We start from the raw sequence: 27,915 nt of genomic DNA, 5'->3' as shown, positions 1-27,915 counted from the left end.
GGGAAAAGGGGCAGAAAGTCTGAGATGGACAAGGAGGCGCACACCCTCCACACCCCGCCAAAAAAAAACGATATTGACCAGAGACGACAGTAAGGTCGTGGGCGTGAGACAGGGAGGACACGCCAAACTAGACAGCAGCAACCTGTAAATAAAGTTAAGATAAAAAGCCTTTTTGCATGACACTGTACAATAAATAAACATGAATGTCAATTTACATAAGGTTGAAAATGCCAATAAAAAGATTTAATAAAAAGAAGAAAATTTGGGGTAGCATGGTACAGTAACTTGCTGTAACCTCAGCACTATACTTTGAGCAGCAGAAAATAATTTTGCACCCATATGAAACTCTAAAGGCATGAAATTTCTAAATGTTTGGGCAGTGGCTGCCTGACAGCCCCAGGGTCAATTCCATCCTTGGGTTATTGTGTGTGGCGTATGCACGTTCTCCGTGGGTTTCCTCCCACGAAACAAAGCCGTGCAGGTTCAGTTATAGGGATAGGGCAATGGAGTGGATCTAGGTAGAGTGCTGTTTCGGAGAGTTGGTGCAGACTAGATGAAACAAACGGCCTCCTTCTGCATTGTAAGGATTCTATGATTGAAAGTTGGCAGGTACAACAAAGAACTAGTACGGCAATGACATGTTAAGTACTGTAAGTGAAGTGGAGTACAAAATAAAGCCTTGCTACAATGGTATTGGGCTTCAGCAACAATACACCTGGGATACTGTGCAGTTTTAACCTCCATATCGAAGGATATAATTGCCCTGGAGGTAGTACAGCCAATATTCAGTAGATTGGTTCCTGGGATGAGGGTTGTCCCACGCTGAGAGGCTAAGTTGGGCCCAAACTCTCATTCTCAAGAGCAAGAGGTGATCTTTTCAAAACATACAAGATTTTGAACGGACTGGCCATGGATAAGCAGATTGTTTCTCCTGGCTGGGGAACCCACAACATTGAGTCAGGATGAGGGGTCAACCAGAGTAAGATACAGAGAAAGTTCTTTACTCAAGGGTTGTAAATCTTTGGGATTCTCTGTCAAAGAGAGCTGCGAATGTTCAATAAGTATATTGAAGGTCAAGAAAATAGATTTTTGGTGCCTCAGGAAATCAATGGAAACGGGAGCAGGATGAAAATAGAGTTGAGACAGATGATCAGTCACGTTTGTACTGAATAACAGAACAAGCCGAGTTACATAGTGAGGAACCTAGAAAAAGCAATAGACTATCAGACGGGCTCCAAGTTTTTACCAACCTGACAATGTGAATAAGTCATTCTTGGGGATCTCATTCATTGATCCACATCAAGAATAATGGGGGATATAACTCAATAACTTGAGCATACCTTTCACCATTTTGTATCACCATGTGGACTCCAAGCGTATCCTGGCATTTCAAAGAAGCACTGTAAAGATTTCCATAAGGAATCTGTGCAAAGATATAATCTATACTGGGCTGAACATTGCACAGTGGCAGATGCAGTATATTGCCAAAAGTATTTTTTGCCTCAGCGAGAAACCATAAAGCATCACCAGTACAACTTTAACAGCTTGTGTCTTGAGTGCACATTAGAAATTCCAGTTGGAACGATGGACAGAGTTCTTTCGGGGGTGTGGGTCGGAGAGGGGAAGGTGTCTGACATCTATAAGGTAATGCAGGAGGTGGAGGAGTCGTCAGTGGAGGAGCTGAAGGCTAAATGGGAGGAGGAACTCGGGGAGCAGATAGAGGACGGAACTTGGGCGGATGCCTTGGAGAGAGTCAACTCTTCCTCCTCATGTGCGAGGCTTAGTCTCATCCAATTTAAGGTGCTGCACCGGGCCCACATGTCCATGACTAGGATGAGTAGGTTCTTTGGGGGTGAGGACAGGTGCGCCAGATGTTCGCGGAGTCCAGAGAACCACGCTCATATGTTCTGGGCATGCCCAGCACTGGAAGAATTCTGGAAGGGGGTGGCGGGGACGGTGTCGAGGATGGTCGGATCCAGGGTCAAATCAGAGTGGGGACTCGCGATTTTTGGAGTTGCGGTAGAGCCGGGAGTGCAGGAGGCGAAAGAGGCCGGTGTCCTGGCCTTTGCGTCCCTAGTAGCCCGACGAAGGATCTTGCTACAGTGGAAGGATGCGAGGCCCCCAAGTGTGGAGACCTGGATCAGTGACATGGCGGGATTTATAAAATTGGAAAGGGTCAAATTTGCCCTGAGAGGATCAATACAAGGGTTCTATAAACGGTGGCAGCCTTTTCTGGACTTCCTGGCTCAAAGATAAGTATCTTGGTCAATAGCAGCAGCAACCCGGTGGGGGGGGGGGGGGTGTTCCTTATTGTAGTTTCTATTATGTAACTTAATATTGTGTTAATTTGCGTTGTTGTTAAAATGCTGTGTTGTTCATGGAGGTAGGGCGAATGTTTATGATTGCTAACATTATTGTTATTTTTGGTATTTTATTATGGTTCATTGTTGTATAAATTCAAAATTTTTCAATAAAAATTATTTCAAGGGACTTCCGGTGGCAGCGATGTTTGAGTGAGCCGCACATTCGGCGGGCTCTCACTCCGACGGGGCTTTAGGGCAGATTCCCCGCGATAGCGGGACCACGGAGCGGCAAAAAGGCGGCCGCGATAGTGCTGGAGAGCGGGCTGCAATCGATGGAACCGTGGGAGTCCAGGAAGTAGAGGAGGAGAGAGAGAAAGAGACAGAGGCAAGGAGCAGAGGAAGCTGACCTGAAACTTAAGATGGCGGACACACGGACCTTTCTTGCTCCAAGAGAAGAAAAACAGTTTTGGAGTCGCTGAAGCAGGACAACTTGGACCCACTTCAGATGCTCAAGAGGTAAAAGTTAAGGAGCTGGGAAAAGGAAGGCGGCAGCGAAAGTGCTGAGGAGTGGGCTGCGGCACATGGAACAGCGGGAGTCCAGAAGGCAGAAGAAAAAGGAGAAAAAGGGACAGAGACAAGGACCTGAAGAAAATTACCTGGGACCTAAGATGGCGGACACACGGACCCTGGACTCAGCAATCCAGCAGGCGCTGGATAACATGCTCCAGGTAATGAAGTCCAGTTTTGAAGCGCTGAAGCGGGACAGCTTGGACCCAATCCAGAAAGCGGTGGATCAGCTGAACCAGAGGCTGGATGCGCAAGATGTTAAAGCTAAGGAGCTGGGAGAGGCGGTGGAGGAGCAGGCGGATGCGCAGACGGTTGCGGCGCTAGAAGTTGACGGGCTGAAAGAGCGGCAGAGAAGACTGCAGGACAGAGTGGAGGAGCTGGAGAATAGAGTTCGCAGGAACAACCTGAGGATGGTCGGCCTCCCGGAGGGGGCTGAGGGAGCTGATGCCGCAGCGTTTGTAGCAGACCTATTGATGCAGCTGATGGGGGCCGAAGCCTTTCCGCGACCGCCGGAGCTGGAGGGGGCACACAGAGTGCAGGGGCGGCCGGGCGGACACCCCCCCGCCCGATGGTGATTAGGTTCCACAGGTTCATGGACAAGGAGCGGGTGCTGCGGTGGGCAAAGAGCGCCAGGAGCAGCACATGGAACAACAGTGTTCTCCGCATTTACCAGGACCTAAGCCAGGAGGTGGCTCGGCGGCGAGCAGCCTTTAAGAATGTCACGGATGTGCTGTTCAAGAAGCATGTGAAGTTTGGTCTGCTGTTCCCGGCTCGCCTATGGGTCACGCATTTTTGTTTTTTCCTCTTTTTTCTGTTTTTTCCTTTTTGGGCGGATTTGTACTTTTTGTGCAGCTCGGGGCGGACACTGGAGCCGGCTTGCTCCAGTGGGTTGGAGAGGGGGATGGGGCGCCGGGGAGTGGGGAGGGGGACTGGGAAACAATGGGAATGAGACAGGAAGGCGCCGGAGTGTTGAGCAGATTGGCTAGTCAAGGGAGTCATGTGGTGGGGGGGGGGGGGAGATCACAGCCAGTGGATGGCAGGGGTGGGGGTATCGGGGGATGTGGTTGGGGGGGGGGGGGTGGTTGTTCTGCTGACATGGGAGGGACTTGAAATAGGCACTGGAAAGGTCGAGGGTGGAGGCAGCCAATGGGCGGGCCAGGAATGGCGCGACGCACGGGCAGGGGGCCGGCCCGAGAAAGGCTATGGCTGACCGGCGTGGTGGTGGGGGGGGGGGGGGGGGGGGGGTGGGTTGTGCCCCCCGACCAGGAACGTCAAAGGACTGAATGGGCCGGTTAAGAGGGCGCGGGTGTTCGCACACTTGCAGGCTCTGAGGGCGGACGTAATTATGTTGCAGGAGACACATCTGAAAGTGTCTGACCAGACCAGGCTAAGAAAGGGTTGGATTAGCCAGATCTTCCACTCGGTCTTGGACTCGAAGTCCAGGGGGGTGGCAATCATGATCAACAAGCGCGTGCAATTTGAGGCGGAGGGCATAGCCACAGGCAGGGGGGCAGATACCTGATGGTACGGGGCAGACTGGAGGGGAGAAGAGTGGTGCTGGTGAATATATATGCCCCGAACTAATGACGTGGACTTCATTAAAAGAGTGCTGGGGAAGATCCCGGACCTGGACTCTCGCAGGCTAATAATGGGGGGGGGGGGGGGGGGGACGACTTTAACATGGTCCTTGACCCGGCTTTGGATCGGTCGTGTCCCAGAACAGGTAGACTCCCAGCAATAGCAAGGGAGCTGAAAGGGTTTATGGAGCAAATGGGGGCAGTGGACCCCTGGAGAGATAGACAGCCGACAGGAAGGGGCTACTCGTTTTACTCGCACGTCCATAAAGTATATTCTAGGATAGGTTTCTTCGTACTAAGCAGGGATTGTATAGGGGAGGTAAAGAACACGGAATACTCGGCAATTACTATCTCAGACCATGCCCCGCACTGGGTAGACCTGCAGGTCGGGGGAGTGAGCTACCAACGCCCGCAATGGAGGCTAGATGTGGGACTGCTGTCGGAGGAGGGGATCTGTGAGAGGCTTCGGAGGTGTATGCAAAATTACTTGCAGGTGAATGACACGGGGGAGGTCTCAGCGGCGACCCTGTGGGAGGCGCTAAAGGCAGTAGTGCAGGGGGGAGCTGATTTCAATTGGGGCCCACAGAGCCAAGGCAGACAGGGCAGAGATGGATAGATTGGTTAGGGAAATGGGTCGGATAGATGAAGAGCACGCGGAGTCCCCGGGGGAGGTTTTACTCAGGGAGAGGCAGAGACTACAGGCGGAACTGGGGGCACTATCCATGAGTAGGGCCGTGGAACAGCTTAGGAATGCAAGGGGAGCGGTGTACGAGCATGGGGAAAAGGCTAGCAGACTGTTAGTGCAGCAACTCAGGAGGAGGGAGGCGGCCAGGGAAATAGGTAGAGTGAGGGATGGGGAGGGGCGCAAAGTGGAGGACCCGGCAGGATTGAATAAGGTATTCCGGGACTTCTATCGCAAGCTGTATACTTCGGAGCCGCCGGAAGAACCGGAGGAGATGAAAAGGTTTCTGGACGGGTTAACCTTCCCAACAGTAGGTGGGGGGCGAGTGGATGAGCTGGGGGCCCCGATTAGAGTAGAGGAGGTATTGGGGGGGCCTAAAGGCCATGCAGTCGGGGAAAGCCCCGGGGCCGGATGGATACCCAGTAGAGTTCTATAGGAAGTTTTCTGAGCTGGTGGGCCCAGTCTTGGCGAGGGTTTTCAATGAGGCAAGGGGCAGAGGGACCCTGCCGCCGACAATGTCGCAAGCCACTATATCACTGATATTGAAGCGGGGTAAAGACCCGGAGGCGTGCGGGTCCTACAGGCCAAGCTCCTGGCAAAGGTACTGGCGGTTAGAATGGAGGACTGTGTACCGGAGGTGATTGGGGAGGACCAAACTGGGTTTGTGAAAGGTAGGCAGCTGGCGGCCACCCTGAGATTACTTAATGTGATAATGATGCCCCCGGCGGGTAGGGAGGTGGAGGCAGTGGTGGCAATGGTGAGCCGCAGAGGGATGGAAGGGGATGGTGAGGGGCGGGGTAGAACATAGGGTCTCTCTTTACACAGACGACCTGCTCCTGTACGTGTCGGACCCAGTGGCCGGGATGGGAAGTATACTGGGAATGCTGAGGAAGTTCGGCCAGTTCTCAGGATACAAATTAAATATGGCCAAGAGTGAAATGTTTGTGGTACAGGCAAGGGGCCAGGAGAACAGATTGAGAGGGCTACCGTTTAGGCTGGTTGAGGAAATTTTCCGGTATTTGGGAATCCAGGTGGCACGAGACTGGGGCAGGCTGCACAAGTTAAATTTGGCCAGGGAGGTGGAGCAAATGAAGGGAGAGTTTCGGAGATGGGATGCACTCCCGCTGTCAGGGAGGGTGCAGACTGTAAAGATGGCAAACCTCCCTAGATTTCTGTTTATTTTTCAGTGCCTCCCGATCTTTATCCCACAGTCTTTCTTCAAGAGTTAACAGGATGGTCATGAGCTTTGTCTGGGCGGGAAAATCCCCGTGGGTGAAGAAGGCGATGTTGTGAGAGGAACCGCAGCGAGGGAGGGCTGGCTTTGCCGAGTCTGATTAATTATTACTGGGCGGCCAACATCGCTATGATAAGGAAGTGGATGGTGGGTACGGGGTCTATTTGGGAGCGGGTGGAGGCGGCTTCGTGCAGGGGCTCCAGCTTGGCAGCCCTGGTTGCGGCTCCTCTACCGCCGGCCAAGTACACCACCAGCCTGGTAGTGGTGGCGGCCCTGCGGATATGGGGCCAGTGGAGGTGGCATGTAGGGGAGATGGGGGCGTCTGTCTGGGCAGAGGCCCTGAGTAGGGTAAATTCGACCATGACATGTGCTGGGCTCGGGCTGATTCAATTTAAGGTCGTTCACCGGGCCCATATGACGGTGGCTCGGATGAGCAAATTCTTTGGGATAGAGGACAAATGCGCTAGGTGCGCGGGAGGACCAGCGGACCACGTTCACGTTTTGGGCATGCCCTAAGCTGAGGGGGTACTGGGAGGAATTTGTGGGGATCATGTCCCGGGTGCTAAAAACAAGGGTGGTGATGAGTCCAGGGGTGTCAATTTTTGGGGTTTCGGAGGACCCGTGAAAGAGGCCGATGTTTTGGCCTTTGCTTCCCTGATAGCCCGGCGACGAATACTATTGGCGTGGAGGGACTCAAAGCCCCCGAAGACTGAGTTGTGGCTTGCGGACAAGTCAAGTTTCCTGGGTATGGAAAAAATTAAGTTCGCCTCGAGGGGATCTGTTCAGGGGTTCACCCGGAGGTGGCAACCATTTATCGACTTCTTTGCGGGAGAGTGAGCGCCAGCAGGGGGTGGGAGGGGAGTAGAGTAGAGTAGGAGGGAAAAAATAGCAGGTAGTACGGTGGGAGAGGAGCGGGCTTGTGCAGTATGTTACGATTACAATTGAAGTATTGAAAGTACATGGATGTTTGCACATTTTTGCTTTCTTTCTGTTGATGTTTGTAACTGTTTACAAAGCCAAAAACTACCTCAATAAAATAGTTTATTAAAAAAAAATTTCAAAAAAAAAAATTCCAGTTGGATAAAGCAACTGCTCATTACTCTGATCCAAAGATCAGCTTCTTTGGTCATGTGGCAGGCACGTTATTTCTTCTCCCATCGCTGACCGTGTAATCCAATGCACCATTTTGTACTGGACTGCATACTTAAATAATGGACAACAGGCACTGCAGATAGATTCTTCACCAATCTGAAATGAAGAATGGGCAAGGTTAAGGCATTAGGCCGGTCAGAGTTCATCCCTTTGGTACCTCAATTCTTCCCTCAGAAAATCCATTGAAGTCATAGAATCACGACTATGCAGGAGGTTATCGAGTCTGCACCGGCCCTCTGAAAGAAGCCCAATCCCCACACTATCCCTGCAACCACATTTAGGACCAATTTAGTATATCTAATCCACCTAATCCGCACATCATCTTTGGACTGTGGGAGGAAAGCTGAGCACCCGGAGGAAACACATGCATACACGGGAGAAAGTGCAAACTCCAGTCAACCAAGGTCAGAATCGTACCTGGCACATTCTGCCTGTGTTTGCGTGGGTTTCACCCCCCACAACCAAAAGATGTGCAGGCTAGGTGAATTACCACGCTAAATTGCCCCTTAATTGGAAAAATAAAGAATTGGGTACTCTAAAATTTAAAAAAAAGAATCGAAGCTGGATGTCTGGCACTGTGAGGCAGCAGTGTTAACCACTGTGCCACCCCTTTCCAAATCTCCACTTCCTTAGAATATGACCAATCTTGCCTCTATCATTCTCCACTGGCGGATTTGGTGTTCAATGAGATCCCAGTCAGCCCTTTCTAGGTTGTAAATCTCAATTCCCTAGCTAAATCAACTAGACGTTAGATCAATTTCACACTAAATGCAGCAAGACTGGTTCTAATGCTTTTTCTTTTTTGCAGTGTGGTATCTGGAACTACTTTCCGTGTGATCATACCTGTCCATTGTCAATGGAACTGAGACCACAGTGCCAGTTAGACTTCTTATAGTATATCATTTCAATTTTCCACTTGCTCACTCACCTTTCTGCCCTTGACCTGCGACAACATTCCGATGAGACTCAATGCAACGGAGGAAAAGCACCTCAGCTTTCAGCATGGCTCTTTAGCCTTCTAGACTCAAAACAGTGATTACAACCTCTACCTCCATCATTTTGTTGGTTCAGTTTGTTTAGCTTTTTCCCCTTCACTGTGTTTGGACAGCTGCTATCCAGCTATTCACAACTGATCTGGATGCTTCTTTACCCATCGTCATGGGTCTGCTGAGTAACAGCAGTAAAACAAATTTAACAAGGCAGAATAGAACAGCAATACTTAGAAATCTACCCAGCAACAGCAGGAGCCAGCATACAAAAGGCATGAGATACAACATTCCCACTAATGAGATTAGCAGGCACCTAGACAGAATCAGATGCAAGTTGCTTTATTAGTACAAACAGCTTGCCTAGACGACAGATCAGTGGAGGTAGACACCTGCTCATTTCTAGAGTCAAGGAATTTGAGGGGCAGTCAAATACACAGAATGCAGGATTAACCACATCTTACAGAACTTGCAATCAGCCTGAAATTAGTCCCCCCCCCATGAAACTTACTACTACTTCACCTAAGTGTTCTTGTAATAGGTTTACAAGGACTCTGAACTCCAAGAGTAATGAATGCAGAGAGGAGCATAGAGGGCAGTAGCTCAGGAGGGAAGAAAAAATTCAATCAAGCATTAAGTAAAACGTTTTGGTGCTTTAGTAAAGTCAATAAAAATGCACATTGACAACGGAGTTTGACGTAGTTTAATGCAAATGTTTGATGTACTGCGCTTGTTACTATCACAAACAATAAAACCAACCCTGTAATCCAATTGCTACTTTTATGAGCATTTGGGTTGAACTGCTCAATCAATACCACAAACTGCATGAATTATAGGAAGGGAAAGAAATCAAGCAATATTTCATATGGGTTCTGTAGAAACAAAATTATATGCAATAACCATTTCGAAAGCATACAGATTCTGTTTAAAAAGTTGTCTCCACACAGGGATCAGATCTCATCTATACTAACAAATTCAATCAAGTGGATATGTAAAGCATTTCAAGTAGTACTAAAGTAGACTAAGACAATAGCAAGGTGTGGTTTTGCACCTGTCTGGCATTACTCAGTTGCTGCCTGCAGAGGCTGAAGCAAAAGGACTATCTATCAGAGTTTTGTTGTCTCTTGTGTCTCAGGGTAGCTGTCACATGGCAGAAAAAAACAAGTCAAGGAAGCCATGACAAATTTGCCCTGATGTTGCACAAGCCCTGTTCAATGAGTCTGCATCCTTAGTACCTGACCAAATAAAATATAAATCCGCTAGTCATGCAGTAAACAAGGCACAATTTAAACAAAAGATTCACCTGACACTGGCAACTCAAGACTAGTTTGGCATTCAGTCACAATATTATTCCAACTATCACACTGCTTTTTATTCAAGGTTAGAGAATAATAAAAGCAAATTACTGTGGATGCTTGAATCTGAAACCAAAAGAGAAAATGCTGGAAAATCTCAGCAGGTCTTGCAGCATCTGCAGGGAGAGAAAAGAGCTAACGTTTCGAGTCCAGATGATCCTTTGTCAAAGCTTTGGGCAGCTCGGTAGCAGTGGTTAGCACAGTTGCTTCACAGCACCAGGGTCCCAGGTTCGATTTCAGCTTGGGTCACTTTCTGTGCGGAATCTGCACATTCTCCCCATGTCTGCTTGGGTTTGCTCCGGGTGCTCCAGTTTCCTCCCACAAGACGTGTTTGTTAGGTGAATTGGACATTCTGAATTCTCCCTCGGTGTACCCAAACAGGCGCTGGACTGTGGTAACTAGGGGCTTTTCACAGTAACTTCATTGCAGTGTTAATGTAAGCCTACTTACAACTCAAAGATCATTATGATTATTATTAGCTTTTCTCTCCCTACAGATACTGCAAGGCCTGATGAGATTTTCCAGCATTCTCTTTTGGTTGGAGAATAATAAACTCTTGCAAGGATTGTAAAGGGCTAGTTCAACTAATAAAATGATGACTTTGTAGCAGATAAGAGAAACATGAAACAAAGAAAAGGCAGTTTTTGCTGAAGTTTAATGTTCATTTTGCATTAGATATTTAAAAGCATTTCACACACTTTTATTCAGTGCCACAGGTTTTGCACTGATACAAAAATCTTCATTTAACTGAACAGTCTCTTCACAACATGAATCCAGAAGATTTATGGACACGAATATTACTGATGGGATACAAAAACAGTCCCATGAAAGATCAAATAACTTAATCTAAAGGAACTAAAAAATATCAGTAGTTAACCGGATTCAGCTAATCACAATTAGTTGAGTGTTAAGGCCAGGCTTAAGTGCTGCATGTCCCCAGTATTTTTGAGGCTGATGGTGAAATGTCTTTTCGATGTAGAATTTTAAAAAAAATCTTCCAGTCAGAAATCCAACACTATTTTCTACATATAGTTTCCATTTAATTTGTTCAATTACCAGTATGTAATTCTTGAAAGTACCATTTTGCCAGTTTAAAATTTAGGAATTCAGTTTACTCCACCCTATAGTAAAAAAAGCCCTTCACTGAGTTCATAGACTAAATGAGAGCATAGGAAACCAATGTTGCTACAAGTACACATCTGGAATCTGCACACGTCAAGTCCTACACAAGTCCAATTTTAGTTCCCATCACCAAACTTCAAAGAAAATGCATCTTATTAAATGAGACAATAGCAGCTACAAAGTCATTCACCATCGCATTATGTTCCTATCTACACTCAAAGCTGCTCAAGATTGGGAAAACAAAGTTGATGTTGGTCTAACGGAAGGGTGTAACAATGGTCGTATTATTGATAACAACCTAATACAACCAGAACATTACTAAACACTTTTTGAAAGAAAAAAAAAACTTTACACAAACATGACTAAAAAAATTTGTTTCATATAAAAGAAATCTTCAGCAAATAGGTCAGCTGGCCTTAAAGGTTGAAAGTTGAATACATCAGATCTTCAGTAGCGACCTGAAAGAGAGATCCCCATTCAAAGCATTAAAATCTCTTGTATCAGTACAGCTGGGTTATCCAAGCTTCTCGTCTCCGGAATTTAAGTAACATAGAATCTCCGAGGTAGCGGGTGAAGTTAAAATCCTATCAATTTCCACAACCACAAGCTATTACTGAGAATATTTTCTGCTTAGACTTGGCTTTAATTTTTAGGCCACAAAATTAATAGGACAAGCCAAGAAATGCAAGGAGACCCAAGACTGAGGTGCCAGGGTTCAAGGACTAACAGCCAGTTTGATGAACCCAGATTCTCTTTTGATGTAATTTGCAGGGCTACCATTGGAGACAAGTGAAGTTCTAACAGCTGTTTTGGCACAGTCTGGAGTGAGATTTTAAATTCACAGTGAATGAATTGTTCACACTATTTATTAGCAGAAATCAAATTTGCTTTAATTTTGATGAAAAGATTTTCTGTACAATTTGCTTCGGTACATACAGGAAGATATCCTGAAATTAATATAATTTAAGCCATAAACATGGTATGTCACCTTAACTAATCCCCCAATCATAGTAAACCAATTCTACTTGGTATCACTTGTGCTCAGGATTGGAGAATGACCTGTTCCTACACCACCCACACCCCCACGATGGAGCAAAGGAACCGTGACCAGATTTTTTTCGGTCTTCCCCAACTTCCTTAAATGGCTGTATAGTTATATCAAAATCATTCATAACAAGTACTTATCTCTTAGCGAACATTGAACTTACGTGGAGAGTAAGAACGCGACCTTGAGCGAGAACGATAGCCACCCCTGCTATAATAGGGAGAGGGAGAACGCCTTCTGAAACAAAAAATCTCATTAGTCACGATACCAGAGGAAGTGCAATACACCCGAAACTCGTGGCAATGGAATGTAGTGGTGGCCTACTGCAACAGGACAAAAAGTTGCCACAATTTGTATTTTATTACACAAGGGTGGTTAATGAGCCACGGAATCTCAGCTTATTCTTTTTCTTTAATAAATTTAAAGGACCCAATTATTTTTTTTCAATTAAGGGGCAATTCAGCATGGCCAATCCACCAACCTGCACATCTTTGGGTTATGGGGGCGAGACCCATGCAGACACGGGGAAAATGTGCAAACTCCACATAGACACTGACCCGGGGATCTCGGCTTATTCTGATGCCAATAAAGAATGTTTTTGTGCTAGTGTCTGGCAAATCTGGAACTGCTTTGACAATCGGGATGGACGAGGTATCTAACTTCTTCCAAGATTATCCAGCAACAGCTGTTCTGATAGTGTCACTAACTGAAAGACCCTTCATGCATGGTTTTATATGACGTACAGGATTAATCTTATTGCCCAGGTAAAAGGCAACCTTCACGTTCACAGGGACAGATTGCACTTGTATCTTTGGGGGGGCATTTCCCCATTCAAAAGGTTTGGGGCCCAATGTGCTGTTCCTGCAAGGGAGTTGGCTTCGGATGTGGGACCAGATAAGGTTGCTGAAGGCGTGGGTGAGCCAGGTTTTTCACTCCGGGTTCGACAGTAAGTCAAGGAGGTGTGCCGATTTTGGTTAGTAAAAGGGTTTATTTTCAGGCGCTGATGGCGAACCGGGAGAGTCATTGTGAGATGCTTACGGGTACACTGGAGGGTAAGGCATTGCGCTAGTGAATGCATATGCCCCAAATTGGGACAACGTTAAGTTTATGAAACAGTTGTTGGCTGCCATTCCAGAGTTGGGATACACACTTGTTGATTTTAGGGGGGGATTTTTACTGTGTTTTTAGATCCAAGTTAGATTTCTTCAGGCCTAAGTCACTGTCTCTTTCAGGAATGGCAAAGATGTCTGCATTTATGGACGAGGCAGGAGGGGTGGATCTGTGGCAGTTTGTGAACACGAGGGTACGGAATTTTAGGTTTTTTTTGCCAGCACACAACGTATACTCAGGGATCGGCTTCTTAGTTATGGGTAAGACTTTGCTCCCTGGGGTATTCAGCAGTGGCCATCTCAGACCATGCGCCACATTGGTTGGATCTGAAGCTGTAGGTGGGTCAGGCGCAGCATACGGGTGGCAGTTGGATGTTGGTTTGCTGGCTGACCTCAAGTTTTGTGTCAAGATTTCTAGGGTCATTGGGGACAATGTGGCATTGAATGACAACCGGAATGTCTTGCCATCTACGTGTGGGAGGTATTAAAGGTGGTGATTTTGGGGAGGTCATTTCGTACAAGGCTCATATGAATAGGGGGGCAAGGCTGGAGTGCCAGGAGTTGGTGGATGGCATCTTGGTGGTAGATAGGGAGTATGCGAACGATCCTACAACAGAGCTTTGGGCATGCAGGAAAAAGCTGCAAATGCAGTTGGACCTGTTGTACACGGCAGTGTTTTTCGAACTTTTTTCCGGGACCTATTTTTACCAAACGGCCGACCTTTGCGACCCACCATTTTCTCTTACCTTGTTTGTTGCTGACAAAAATGGAGGAAATGGTTTTGGGTCCCAAAACCATTTGGGGCCCCAATGGTCCCATGAACTTGTAAAAAAGTTCATGTGTGCCCGATCATCAGTGCGCATGCACATAGTTTTGCACATGAGTACCGATGATCGGGCACCATGCGCAGTGCAGCCGAATTTTTTTTGTATGGTCGCAGCCTTTTTGAAGGGTGCTTGCAGTCAGCATAGTTAAAAGCCGGCTGCTGCGCATGGATTTGCGCCATTGGGAGTGCCACGGCGGATGGCTCTGAGACCCTCCCGCCACCTGCCCGCAACCCACCCGCTGGTCGCGCCCGAGTTTGACAATGCCTGGACCATGGGTTAGGTGGTGCGGTGTACAAGTATTGTAAAGGAGACGGTGTACAAGTTGGGAGAACTTGGGAGAAGGCGAGTCACCTTTTTGCCCATCAGTGGAGGTGGCAGGAAGCTGTTGGAGAGAATGGGGTGTTTCAATACTTCTATGGATGGCTTTTATAAGTCAAAGCTGACAGGATGAACAGGGGATGTTGGGGCAAGGTTTGGAGTCGTACAGCTTTGGGGATGATGCAGGCTGGGAAGGCACTGGTTGCCAGATGGGTTCCTGGAGAATTTTTGACAGTTGGCCTCATTGGTATTGAGAATGTTTAATGATTCATTTTCAAAGGGGTACCTTCCGGAGACGTTGGGGCAGGCTTCTATCTCCCACCTTCTAAAGAAGGAGAAGGATCCCAAAGAGTGTGGGTCGTTTGCGGGCAGGTTGTTCCCACTGGCGGGTGAAAGCAGAACTAGGGGGCATAGCCTCAAAATAAGGGGAAGTAGATTTAGGACTGAGTTTAGGAGGAACTTCTTCACCCAAAGGGTTGTGAATCTATGGAATTCCTTGCCCAGTGAAGCAGTTGAGGCTCCTTCCTTAAAATGTTTTTAAGATAAAGATAGATAGTTTTTTGAAGAATAAAGGGATCAAGGGTTATGGTGTTCAGGTCGGAAAGTGGAGCTGAGTCCACAAAAGATCAGCCATGATCTCATTGAATGGTGGAGCAGGCTCGAGGGGCCAGATGGCCTACTCCTTCGCCTAGTTCTTATGTTCTGGCCAATTCCACTGCTTAAAGGGCAGCACGGTGGCCCAGTGGTTAGCACTGCGGCCTGATGGCACCGAGGGCCCAGGTTAGATCGCGGCTCTGGGTCACTGTCCGTGTGGAGTTTGTACATTCTCCCTGTGTTTGCGTGGGTTTTGCCCCACAACCCAAAAAGATGTGCAAGTTAGGTGGATTGGCCACGCTACATTGCCCTTAATAGAAAAAAAAATGAATTCGGTACCCTAAATTTAAAAAAAAAATTCCACCGCTGAATGTGGATGCAAAACTCAAAGATTCTGGTGCCAAGATCGGAGCCGTGTCTTCCAGAGGTTGTGGTCGAGGAGCAGACAGGCTATGTAACGGGCAGGAAGCTGTCGTGTAATGTGAAGCGGCTACTTAATGTGGTCCTTGTTCCAGTGGTGGGGCCAGAGCCAGAGATAATTTTATCGTTGGACGGAGGAAAGGCCTTTGATAAGTTTGAATGGGGTTACCCGTTTACGGTTCTGGGAAAGTTTGGGTTCGGGTTCGGGCCTGGGGTTTGTATGGCGAGTGTGGCTGTTGTACACGGCACCATCAACTAGCGTGCAAACTACTACCATGAGTTTGGGGTCTGTTAGACTGTATAGAGGGAAGAGGCAAGGCAATCCTATGTCTGTTGTTCGCATTGGCGATTGAGACACCGGCAATTGCCTTAAGGGCCTCGAACAAGTGGAGAAGAATTGTGGGGGCTGGGCACGAGTAGAGCACAGGGTATCTTTATATGCTGAGACCCCTTGTATCTAAGGTACCCAGGGACAGTGATAGGTGGTAGTATGGGGATATTGGAGAGGTTAGTGTTCTTGGTTCAGTGTCTTCCGGTCTTCTTGCCTAAAGCATTTTTCTGGGGGAGGGTATGGTTGGCACTGCCAAACCTGTTGTTTTACTATTGGGAAGCCAATGCAGAGTTGGTTTGGGGATCATGGTTTTTGTCTGGGTGAGGATGTAGAGTTGGAGAGGGGTGGTGGGGCTCTTCAAGGCGGCCCCCTATCTGTGGGAATTATTTATTTCAGCTGGGGAAACATGACCCCCCCCCCCCCCCCCCCCAAAAGAGGGTTGAGGATAGGTGTGAGCAGTGCTCGAAAGGGCCTACAAACCATGTGCACATATTCTGGTCCTGCCCAGAGTTGGTAGGTTTGCCTTGTTTGAATTTAAATTAAACTTGGCAGTTTACTGTCAGTCATCTGGTGCATTCTTCATGGCAACCCCTCTACCAATCAGAGTCTACATGCCAACAAATTGGCACTCGTTTCTCTTGAAGTATAAATTGTTGCTTCCTTTATTTTTGGTATTCCCGTGAATGTCCTGATCAGTGCAAGACAAAAAGCTGCGACAAGTGTCTTTTTTCTAATTATATTATTTAATATGCTGAAAGAGAACTGGATTATGGCAAATTGGTGCTGTTGGCTATCAAATTAACAATGGTCTACTTTATGTGCCAAGTTGATGGTCTTTCAATCTTGGTTGCAAATGGGGCAATTGTTATCAAGTCTGATTTGTCAAAGACCATGCTCAGACCGAGACCCATAACAATCCACAAGTATAATTTTGGTCTACTGCCATGCAGGAACCTCAATAAGGAGCCAAACTGAACAAGTTGGTGAGATTTGCAGGACTGTATCAATCATTGAAATTCAGCACAGTTGATGACAATGGAAAAATTTGCTTTGGCAATAATCTTCAATACACCTTTTTGTGGAGTTACACGATTTCAGACAAGTTATCAAATAGTAAAAAGACCCACATGTATCTCAGAATCTAATGTGTATCAGATATTCGTCACCAAGTTTGAAATGGAAGAAATGTAATAATGGAAGAAACTACTCAAGCTTTGCTTACACAGCATTAGTGCACTTTCTTACTCAACACTGTCACCATCTAGGTTTCTAAATTTCCCCCAAGAAGCCATCAGAAGCATCTCAACATACAGTCCTTATAACAGATCTCTGATTTCACACATTTATTTTGCTGTAGTGAATTTATTTTCGACTCAGCAGCACAAGAACGAGAAAAAGAACAGAAATACGAGTAGACCATGTGGGGCCCTCAAGCCTGCTTCATTATTCAACACGATCACAGCTGATCCTCTGCCTCATCTCCACTCTCCTGTCTATCTCAGCCTTAAATATACAGTATCCACAATCCTGGGGATAGAGAACTACAAATATTCACAATCCTCAAAAGGAATTTCTCCATATCTTCGAACTAAATGATTGACATCTAATCCAGAGGCTGTGCCTCCATGTTCTGGATTCCCCAGCCAATGGAAAAACTGGTCTACTCTTTCTTGTATATTTCAATGAGGTTACCTCTCATTCTTATTAATGCCAATGAATAAGGCCCAACATGCTCAATCATTCTTCACAAGACAACATCTTCATCCCTGGGACCAAGATTGCATGCAGCATGGTCTCACCAAAGCCCTATACAATTGCAGCAAGATTCCTTCCTGTGGATATTCAGAGCCGCTCATCCCAAACTGCACAAAAAATATATTTAAAAACATAGAATCACTAGAGTGCTGAAGGAGGCCATTCAACCTATCGAATCTGCACCAATCCTCTGAAAGAGCACCCTACAACGGCCCACTTCCCCATTAACCCATCTAACCATTGGACACTGAGAAGCAATTTAGCATGGCCAATCAACCTAACCTGCACATCTTTGGGACCGTAGAAGGAAACCAGAGCAATTGTAGGAAATTGGGGAGAATGTGCAAACTCCACAGACAGTAACCCAAGGCCGGAATTGAACCCAGGTCCCTGGCGCTATGAGGCAGCAGTGCTAACCACTAACACCCACATGATGGCTTCAAGATCACTGCAGATGATGATTCCATTTTCATCTCAGTCCTGAAATAAACAGAATTCATCCTGAAGATATATAGGAGGGCTTGTTCAAATTTGAAGTTTAGAATTGTGATAAGTGTGATTATGCATCCTCTTATTTAAATCCATTGCTGATGTCCTCAGTTGTGCTGTGATGTCATTAGTTGTTGTTACCTGTATATATTTGTATTTAACTGTTGTCAGTTCTAATTCTGTTCCATTCCTGTTATTTCAATGTTTAGCTAGTTCCCGTTTGAATACCTACTATCTTAAACTTCATTATTTTTTATATGGCAAAGATCAAGCTTATTAACATATTTCAACTACCATTTTGTGGTCAAGTTACCACAAGAACAAGCCACGCTCCAGTAACAAAGCTAGAGATTTGTGACGAAAGTCCACTAAATTCATGGGGCTACAATAGCAAGTAGAATGATCACCCTGGGATCATTTTTTGAAAATAAATTTAGAGTACCCAATTATTTTTTTTTCCAATCAAGGGGCAATTTTAGTGTGGCCAATCCACCTAACATGCACATGTTTAGGTTGTGGGGGTGAAGCCCATGCAGGCATGGAGAGAACTGCAATCTCCACACGGACAGTGACCTGGGGCCGGGATCGAACCCGGGTCCTTGGTGTCGTAGGCAGCAGTGCTAACCACTGCGCCACCGTGCCGCCCCAACCTGGGATCTTGCTCATGCCAAGGAAAAGATATCAGCTTATCAGCTGAACCACTGGCCAGCAGATAATAACATCTTGCCACAGAAACAAACTCAGTCACTCAGCATACCCTACTGGGATTCTTCAGTCCCAGGTTCATCTGGGAGAAAGCAGCTCAAACTGGCAAAGTCTAAGTTGCTACTCAGACCCTCACGAGAAATAAAAACACCACAGGATACAATTAGTGCATTAACACGGATTTCTAAGTCTTGCAACTTCACTAGTTTCTAAAAAATAAACACTGAACAGAATGAGGTGTAATTAAATGTGGCAACATTGGAATTGCACCACGTGAAGCCCCCCACCGTGAGTGTGCAAAAAGGTTGCTTCATGCCTGCCTGCATACCTGTAAGATCTGCTGCAATACTCTCGGTCATCATATCTGTCATATCGGTCATAACTGTCTCTGCGGCGTGAACTACTGCAATGTGAAATAAACACAGGAATTGTTAGATTCCTCTCTCACGCAGTTTATAAACCAAAGTAACTCCTCAATGCCATAGTTACATTCTCAAAAAGTGAGTCTAAGCAAAACAATAGTAACCAAATCAGACTTTTAAAATTAATGTATAAACTGGAATTGGGGTGTTTTGGTCATTTCTTGTCATAAAAAAACGTGAAACACTACTGTGCATGTACAGAACATTACTAAATGAAATAACTTGAAAAGTTATATAAATTTCTAAACATAAGCAATTTCAACTATTCAAAGGTTTCACCATTGAACAAACTGATGGCAAGAATAGAATTATTAAATGGGGGGGGGGGCAGTGAACATTCAGGCACAAACATTAGGATAAAATCGGATGAGAAAAGGAGCACTGACATTGCAATATTCCAGACAGAAAGAGAAGTATGGAAGGGATGGGTGGGCAAGTGAGGGGGTAGGCAGTAGCATTAATGATAAACAGTTGACATGGTCAAAAAGGAAAGTGAGGGGCTCCCGGTGGCAACCAAGGAGTGGTCACACATTTGTTGGCTCCCGTGGTGGTCTTTTTGGACCTTTTCCCCGGCTGACGGCGGAGCTGAGTGATTGTATAAGATGTAGGAGAGGTGGAAGAAGAGAGTATCCCACCGGTTTATGGATTTGTGGATGAGAAGTGGTCGAAAAAGGAGGGAACAATTGTCGAAAGCTGGTGTAGATGGCGGAGGGGCAGGGTACGAGCCCGCCAGCCGAAAGGTCAACAGAGCAGTTAGTGACCTTTCTCCATGAGAACTTTATCCAGCAGAGGAAGGAGAACTTGGAGGACCTGGCCAGGGTGGTAGATCCTATGAAGGCGGGGATCGACTGCATGGAAATGAGGTTGGAGACCCAGGGCCAGGCATTTGGAAGGTGGATGAGGCGGTCGGAGAGCACGAGGTGCAACTCGCTTCGATGGCGGCAGAGATGGGGTTGAGGAGAGATCAACAGAAGAGGCCACAGGATAAAGTGGTGGACCTGGAGAATAGGCCGCGCAGGCAAAATTCGAGGATTGTGGGTCTGCCGGAGGGAGCGGACGCCGGTGCATATGTGGTAAGAATGTTCGAGAAGCTGCTAGGTGAAGGAGCATTCGTTCGGTCCTTGGAGGTGGACCGGCGCATAGGGCGCTTATGAGGAAGCCGCATAGAAACGGGCCACTGAGGGCGATGGTGGTGCGATTGCACTGGTTCCTGGATAAGGAACAGATTAGGAGGTGGGTCAGGCAGACGAGGCACGGAACATAGGATGGCAGCGAGCTGAGTGTCAACCAGGACCTGGGTGCGGAGCTGGCCAAAAGGAGGGCGAGCTTCAAAGAGGTCAAGTTGGCTCTCTTTAAGAAAGGGGTGAAGTTCGGCATGTTGTACCCAGCATGTCTGTGGGTAATGTACGAAGGCCAGGAACTCTACTTTGGATCGCCAGAGGAGGCAATGGAATTTATCGGAGACAATGGACTGGCAGGAGATGAGGTCATTGAAGAGGGAGTGTTTATATTTTGATTTTCTTCTGGTTTGCATGAACCACTTTTGCACTATGTTTGGGGCCGTTGCTCTGTTGTTTTGGATTTGTTACGTTCTTGACGGGGGAATAGTGGGTTGCTTTTTCTTCTTGGGGTTTGTTGGGGATTGTATAATTTGCACTGGGAGGATGATCGAGTGGGGGTGGGAATCAGTGGGGGGGTATAGTATGCTTGGCGCCATGCGTGGGGGCTACCAGACTAGCTGGGCAGGCCAGCTCACGGAAGCACAGTGGGGTCAAGTAGGTGGTAAGTGTGTTGATGTGGGTTGGGACTGTTATTTTGTTATGGGGTGGAGGGGGATAGGGAGGCCAGTGGTGCTGGTGAACATTTCTGCACCGAACTGGGACGATATAGAGTTTATGGGACGGGTATTGGAGAAGATCCCTAATCTGGACTCGCATGGGCTGACCAGTGGCTGCGAAGGAACTAAAGGGGTTTATGGAACAGATGGGAGGGGTGGATCCGTGGATGTTTGGGCGGCTGAGAACAAAGGAGTTTCTTTTTTTTCCCTCTATGTACACAAAGTGTACTCCTGGATTGATTTTTTCGTCATGGATAAGACTTTGCTGGCAGGGGTGGTTGATGTTGAGAACTCAGTGATAGTAGTGTCAGATCATGTCCCACACTGGGTGGATTTACGGGTGAGCAAAATGGGGGCCAGCGCCCGCATTGGAGATTAGAAGTATGACTATTACCTCTCGGAAGCACAGTGGGGGGGGGGGGGGGGGGGGGGGGGGGGGGGGGGGACTTGGGCTGAGGGAGAGAGAGGAGGTTGGGGGCGGGGGTTGTCAAGGGATGGGCCGTGGAGGCACGGAGCACGGGCTGGAGGCGGGCCACAACAGGGGATGGCAGTTCGGTGGGGAGCCACCCCAACCTGGACTCGCACAGGTTGGTCATGGGAAGGGACTTCTACACAGTTATTGACCCTGGCTTGGACCGGTCAAGCTCAAAAATGGGCAGGGTGCCAGCAATGGCAAAGGAACTAAGAGGGTTCATGGAGCTGATGGGGGTGGGGGGTGGATCAATGGAGATTTGGGCAGCCGAGGGTGAAGGAGTTCTCCTTCTACTCATATGTGCATAAAGTGTACTCCCAGATTGATTTCTTTATTTTGAGCAGGGCCTTGCTGGCTGGGGTGGTGGACACGGGGTACTCGGCAATTACAATCTCAGACTGTGCTCCGCACTGGGTTGATCTGCGGGTTAGTAAAGACCGACACCAGCACCCGCACTGGAGGTTGGATGTGGGACTTTTGGCGGATGAAGGGGTGTGCGAGCGGCTGAGGAAATGTATTCAGGGCTATCTGCAGGTCAATGACACGGGGGAAATTTCAGCAGCGGTGGTGTGGGAAGCACTGAAGGCGGTGATCAGGGGGGAGCTGATCTCGATCCGGGCCCACAGGGAGAAGGTGGACAGGGCAGAGACAGCCCGACTGGTAAAGGAGATACTACAGATCAATAGGAGGTATGGGGAGACCCCAGAGGCAGGGCTTTTAAGAGAACGGCGGAGGTTACAGGCGGAGTTTAGCTTGCTGACCACAGGGAGGACGGTGGAGTAGCTGAGAAAGGCGAGGGGGGGGCAATCTACGAGTATGGAGAGAAGGCCAGCAGAATACTTGCGCAGCAGCTTAGGAAGAGGGAGGTGTAGCCACCTGGGATGACCACTGCCCAACACAAAATGGAAGATGAAAATGAAATGAAAATCGCTTATTGTCACGAGTAGGCTTCAATGAAGTTACTGTGAAAAGCCCCTAGTCGCCACATTCCGGCGCCTGTCCGGGGAGGCTGGTACGGGAATTGCAAGGAATGCCGGGAAAATGGACATGTTGCAAAAGCAAGCAGCTTGCAAAGCGCTTGCGTATTCTGGCTACTGCAGAAACCAGACAGCACTGTGAAAGAAAACAAGTTAGCATACTAATGAGGCAATACCGGACGATCCCCAGGTACAATGGAAACAAGTTAACACAAATCGATACATTAAATGGAAGGCCAGACTTTTCGGCGCCAAAAGAAATCCAAAACAATAAGTCCCAAGAACCGCCCAGGGATCGAGGAACTGCCCCGTTATTGGGGAATTCAAATCAATCGATTGGGAAGAGACCCAATCGATTGCGAGTGAATAGAGGGTCCGCCCAGACCCCGAGAGGAGTATAAGACAGAGACCCCGAACCCAGCTCTCTCTCTCTGCCAGCCTCTCCTTGACCAGCCAGCCCTCCCAGCAGAACACCGTTGCAGCAGAAGAACCTTGAGGATGGGGGGGTCTGGACAGCAGCCGCCAACAAGTAAGTGTCACAACGCACGCTACAAGAGTAGACACTCCTGACCCCCTTTGGTCCATAACTACTGGAAGCCTGCGGACCCAGGACAAAGCTAGAGGCCGTTGTTCCCTGATCCGGCAGTCCCCTTATCCAGATAAATATTTGGCCTATTAGTGGTAGGATTAGCCTAGTCTTACAGTTTCATATGCAAGATTAGTAGATTACTGTAATATAATGTAATGTAATGTAATAAACGTGTCTTGTTTGAACTTCCTAACTGGTGTATGGATTTATTGCTTTGAACTTGAAACTTGTGGCGGTATCTTAACGATACCTGGCGACTCTAGAGCTAAGGAACGAAACAGAGCCAAATTAAGTGTTAAGCACACTCACCCAGAACGAGCAACAGAGGCAGCTAGGGAGATAGGGAAAGTAAAGGACGGAGATGGGAACCTGGTTGGTGATTCAGTAGGGATGAATAAGGCGTTTAGGGATTTCTACAGCAGGCTGTACTAGTCGGAACTCCCTATAGGGGCAGAGGGGTTGAGGCACTTCTTGGAGCGGCTGAATTTCCCAAAGGTGGATGGGGAGCGGGTAGAAGGGCTGGGGACCCCAATTGGGCTGGAAAAGATAGTGGAGGGTCTGAACACCATGCAGGTGGGTAAGGCCCCGGGTCTGGACAGGTACCCAGTGGAGTTTTATAAAACGTTCTCGGGGATATTGGGGTACGAGGATGTTCAATGAGGCAAGGGAAAGAGGGTGTCACAGGCCACGATTTTGCTGATTCTTAAGCGGGACAAGTACCCGGAACTGTGTGGGTCCTACAGGCCAATCTACCTGTTGAATGCAGATGCCAAGTTGCTGGCCAAAATCTTGTCCTCCAGGATTGAGGATTGTGTTCCTGGCATTATTGGGAGGACCAGACGGGGTTTGTTAAGGGCAGGTAGTTGGTGGCCAACGCAAGAAGGCTGTTATTTTTTAATAAATAATTTTTATTCAAATTTTCACAAAATATCAATAACAGAAAATACTAAAAACAGAAACACCCCCCCACCCCGTATACAAAAAAGAAAGAAATTAACGCCCGACATTAGCAAAAAACAAATATACACGTCACTTCAGCCCAAAACAAAGGAACAACCCCCCCCGGGTTGCTGCTGCTGCCGGTCTTATTTCTACCGTTCTGCCAGGATATCCAGGAATGGTTGCCACCTCCCAAAAATCCCCTGCAGTGATCCCCTTAGGGCAAATTTCACCCTTTCCAATTTAATAAACCCCGCCATATCATTGATCCAGGCCTCCATGCTTGGGGGCCTTGCATCCTTCCACTGAAGAAGAATCGTCCGCTGGGCTACTAGGGATGCAAAGGCCAGAATGCCTTTTTGGTGGTTAGCAAGTCGAACTCAGCCTGGAGACTACACCGCTCCCTCAGCAATCTCTCCTCCGGAGCCTCTGCGTATCTCCTGTCCATCCTCACCATCTCCCCCACCAGTCTCCCCCTCTATCTCCTCTCCCTGTGGGCTCGAATGGAGATTAGCTCCCCCCTAACCACCGCCTTCACGCCTCCTAGACCGTCCCCACTCGGACCTCCCCATGGTCATTGGCCTCCAGATACCTCTCGATACATCCTCAAACCCGCCCGCCCACCTCGTCTGCCAGCAGCCCCACCTCCAAGCGCCAAAGCAGGCGCTGGTCTCTCCTCCCCCAGCTCGAGGTCCACCCAGTGTGGGGCGTGGTCAGAAATGGCTATCGCCGAATACTCAGCATTCTCCACCCTCGCAATCAGCGCCCTACTCATAATGAAAAAAATCAATCCAGGAATAGTCCTTATGCACATGGGAGAAGTATGAAAATTCCCTGGCCCTCGGCCTCACAAACCTCCATGGATCCACCCCTCCCATCTGGTCCATAAACCCCCTCAACACCTTAGCCGCTGCTGGCCTCCTACCTGTCCTGGAACTGGATCGATCCAGTGACGGATCCAGCACCGTGTTGAAATCTCCCCCCATTATCAGGCCCTCCGCCTCCAAATCTGGAATCCGTCCCAACATGCGCCGCATGAAACCCGCATCGTCCTACTTCGGGGCGTATACATTGACCAGCACCACCCGCTCCCCCTGCAGCTTGCCGCTTACCATCACATATCTCCCGCCGCTGTCTGCCACCATATTAGACGCCTCAAACGATACCCTCTTCCCCACCAGGATCGCCACCACCCGATTTTTTGCATCCAGCCCCGAATGAGACATCTGGCCTACCCATCCCTTCCTCAATCTAACCTGATCCGCCATCTTCAGGTGCGTCTCCTGAAGCATGGCCATATCCACCTTCAGCCCCTTCAGGTGCGCAAACACGCGGGCCCGTTTGACCGGCCCATTCAGGCCCCTCACATTCCAGGTCATCAGCCGGATCAGGGGGCTACCTGCCCCCCTCGACTAGCAATTACCCTTCCTCAGTCCGCCAGGTGCCCATGCCCCCCGCTGAGCCCGTTCCCCACGGCGACAGACCCCCATCCCAACCCCCTCCACATGCTCCAGCTCCTTCTCGGCCATTCCAGCAGCAACCCGGTACCCCTCCCCCCCCCCCCCCCCCCCCCAGCTGCGTGACCCCTTCCATTGTACTTCCGTAAGTCAGCCGACTCCTGCTGCTCCCGTCACCCCAATGACCCTCCCCAGTGCAACTCAACCACCGCGCCCCCCCCCCCCCCCCCCGTGCCGGCCCCGCCCACTGCTCCTCCAGCGCAGGAGAGAAGCCCGCGCTTCCATCCCGAGCCCCGACCCAACACGCGGGAAAAGACGGGCACGTGACCCAACAGGACCGCGAACCACTCCCAAACTCTCCACCAGTGAAAAAAAACAGACGTGACAAAACGCCCAAGTAAACAGATAACAGTCCCAAAAAAGGCGAAAAAGCCGAACAGCAAAAAGACATCATCAAATAGAACCGATAAAAGCGAAAGGATACCAAGGAGGACACAGCCGTCGGGCTGTGTACACCGTTCCCCAGCCCCCAGTTCAAGTCCAGCTTCTCTGCCTGGACGAAAGCCCAGGCCTCCTCCAGAGAGTCAAAGTAGAGCTGGCGGTGTTTCTAAGTGACCCAGAGGTGGCCGACTGTAACAGGCCAAACCTGACCCCCTTCTTGTGGAGCACTGCCTTTGTCCGATTAAAACCAGCCCTTCTCTTTGCCACCTCCGCACTCCAGTCCTGGTAGATCCTGATCTCCGCATTCTCCCACTTACTACTCCTCTCCTTCTTCGCCCATCTCAGCACACACTCACGGTCGACGAAGCGGTGAAAATGGACCAGCACCGGCAGAGGTGGCTCGTTTGGCTTGGGTTTCCTCAGCAGCACCCGATGGGCACCCTCCAGCTCCAAGGGTCCCTGGAACGACCCCGCGCCCACTAGCGAGTTCAGCATCATAGTCACATAGGCCCCCAAATCCAAACCTTCCAGCCCCACTGGGACGGGCGCGGTTCTCCATCTCCTCCATCCTCGCTGACCACTTCTTGTGGAGCGCCTCGTGCGACTCTACCTTCACTGCCAGGCCCAGGAGCTCGTCCTCGCTCTCCGAGGCCTTTTGCCGAAGCTCTCGGATCTCCGCACCCTGAGCCGCCATGAGCTTGTCCAGGGAGGCCTTAAGCAGTTCCAGGATCTCAACCTTCACTCCCTGAAGGAGCGCTGAAGCAGCTCCTGCTGCTCCCGCGCCGACTGCTGCTGATTCCCCGCCCGCCGCCATCTTTCCTTTCCTGCCTCGCACCTTTCTCTGCTCCAAAGCCAACTTTTTGACCACTCTGCTCCTAGTCCAGGCCATCCACCGGCAGAAAATCTTAGAGGAAGTGTTCCCACACGGGGAAAAGTCCAATCAGTACCGCTGCGGGCCCTTAAAAGAGCCCAAAAGACCGAAAATAGCGGGAGCTACCGAACGTGCGGCTTAGCTCCGCATCACCGCAACCGGAAGTCCGTAAGAAGGTTGTTAAATGTGATCATGATGGCCCCAGAATGTAGGGAGGTGGCGGTAGTGCTCTCCATGGATGCGGAAAAGGCTTTTGATCAGGTAGAATAGCACTATAGAATAGGGTAGAAGGGGGAGGGGGGAGGGAGGGAGGGAGGAGGAGGAGAAGAGAGACAGGGTTTCTCTCTTTGCTGATAACCTGCTTCTGTACGTTTCGGACCCAATAGAGGGGATGTAAATAAAATCGTGAGGATTCTAAGGGAATTTGGCCGGTTTTCGGGGTATAAGCTTAATGTGGGAAAGAGTGAGATGTTTGTGGTCCAGGCGAGGGGACAGGAGAGGCGACAGAGAGCTGCTGTTTAGGTTAGTAAAGGGGAGCTTTAGGTACCTAGGCATCCAAGTGGCGCAGGAATGGGACCGGCTGCATAAATTGAATCTGTCCCGGCTGGTGGACCAAATGAAGGACGATTTTCAGAGATGGGACGCACTTCTGTTGTCTCTGGCTGGGAGGGTGCAAACGGTGAAGATGATGATCCTCCCGAGATTCCTATTTGTATTTCAGTGTCTCCCCATCTTTATTCCGCGGTCCTTTTTTTTAAGCGGGTCAACAGAGTGATCAGGTACTTCAGCTGGGCGTCACGACCCCGCGATTAAGGTAATGCTTGAGCGAAGTCAGGGAGAGGACGGGCTGGCGCTGCCTAATTTTAGCAACTATTACTGGGCGGCTAATATAGCCATGATCAGGAAGTGGGTGGTGGGGGAGGGGTCGGCATGCAAACGGCTTCATGCAAGGGCACCAGTTTGGGGGCGTTGGTAACTGCGCCTCTGCCGGCACGGTACTCCACCAGTCCAGTGGTGGTGGCGGCCCTGAGAGTTTTGGGGGCAGTGGAGGCGGTATGTGGGAGCATCGGTCTGGTCCCCTATCTGTGATAATCACCGGTTTGCCCCAGGGAGTATGGACGGGGGGGGGGGGGGGTTCCGGTTATGGCGGAGAGCGGGGATTGAGAGGAAGGGGGATAGGCTCATAGAGGGGAGCTTTCCGAGTAAAAGGGCGCTGGAGGAAAAGTTTGGGTTGGCGAGGGGAAACAAATTCAGTCTGCAGGTGCGGGACTTCCTTCGTAAACAGGTGTCAACCTTCCCGCTCCTACCGCTAAGGGGGATTCAGGACAAGGTAGTTTCC

General features: G+C 48.9%; 1 protein-coding gene across 13 annotated transcripts in view; it reads right to left on the bottom strand.

Moving 5' to 3' along the window:
• Positions 1 to 10,492: 10,492 nt before the first annotated feature.
• tra2b (transformer 2 beta homolog) overlaps positions 10,493 to 27,915 on the bottom strand; it is a 62,687-nt gene continuing 45,264 nt past the window's right edge. For 10 of the 13 annotated variants that reach the window (XM_038786743.1, XM_038786699.1, XM_038786779.1 and 7 more), the window contains 3 exons: positions 18,900 to 18,974; positions 12,187 to 12,260; positions 10,493 to 11,436 (listed from right to left, as the gene is read on the bottom strand). In XM_038786743.1, the coding sequence (XP_038642671.1) occupies positions 11,395 to 11,436; positions 12,187 to 12,260; positions 18,900 to 18,974 (191 nt within the window). In that variant the 3' untranslated portion in view covers positions 10,493 to 11,394. The remainder of the gene's footprint in view (positions 11,437 to 12,186; positions 12,261 to 18,899; positions 18,975 to 27,915) is intronic. The other 3 variants (XM_038786705.1, XM_038786788.1, XM_038786773.1) reach the window with 2 other exon arrangements.

This window comes from Scyliorhinus canicula, chromosome 2 (genome assembly GCF_902713615.1).
Source record: "Scyliorhinus canicula chromosome 2, sScyCan1.1, whole genome shotgun sequence".
Taxonomy (NCBI): domain Eukaryota; kingdom Metazoa; phylum Chordata; class Chondrichthyes; order Carcharhiniformes; family Scyliorhinidae; genus Scyliorhinus; species Scyliorhinus canicula.
The sequence above is the reverse complement of the archived record's forward strand: the minus strand, read 5'-3'. Positions and strand labels throughout refer to the sequence as shown.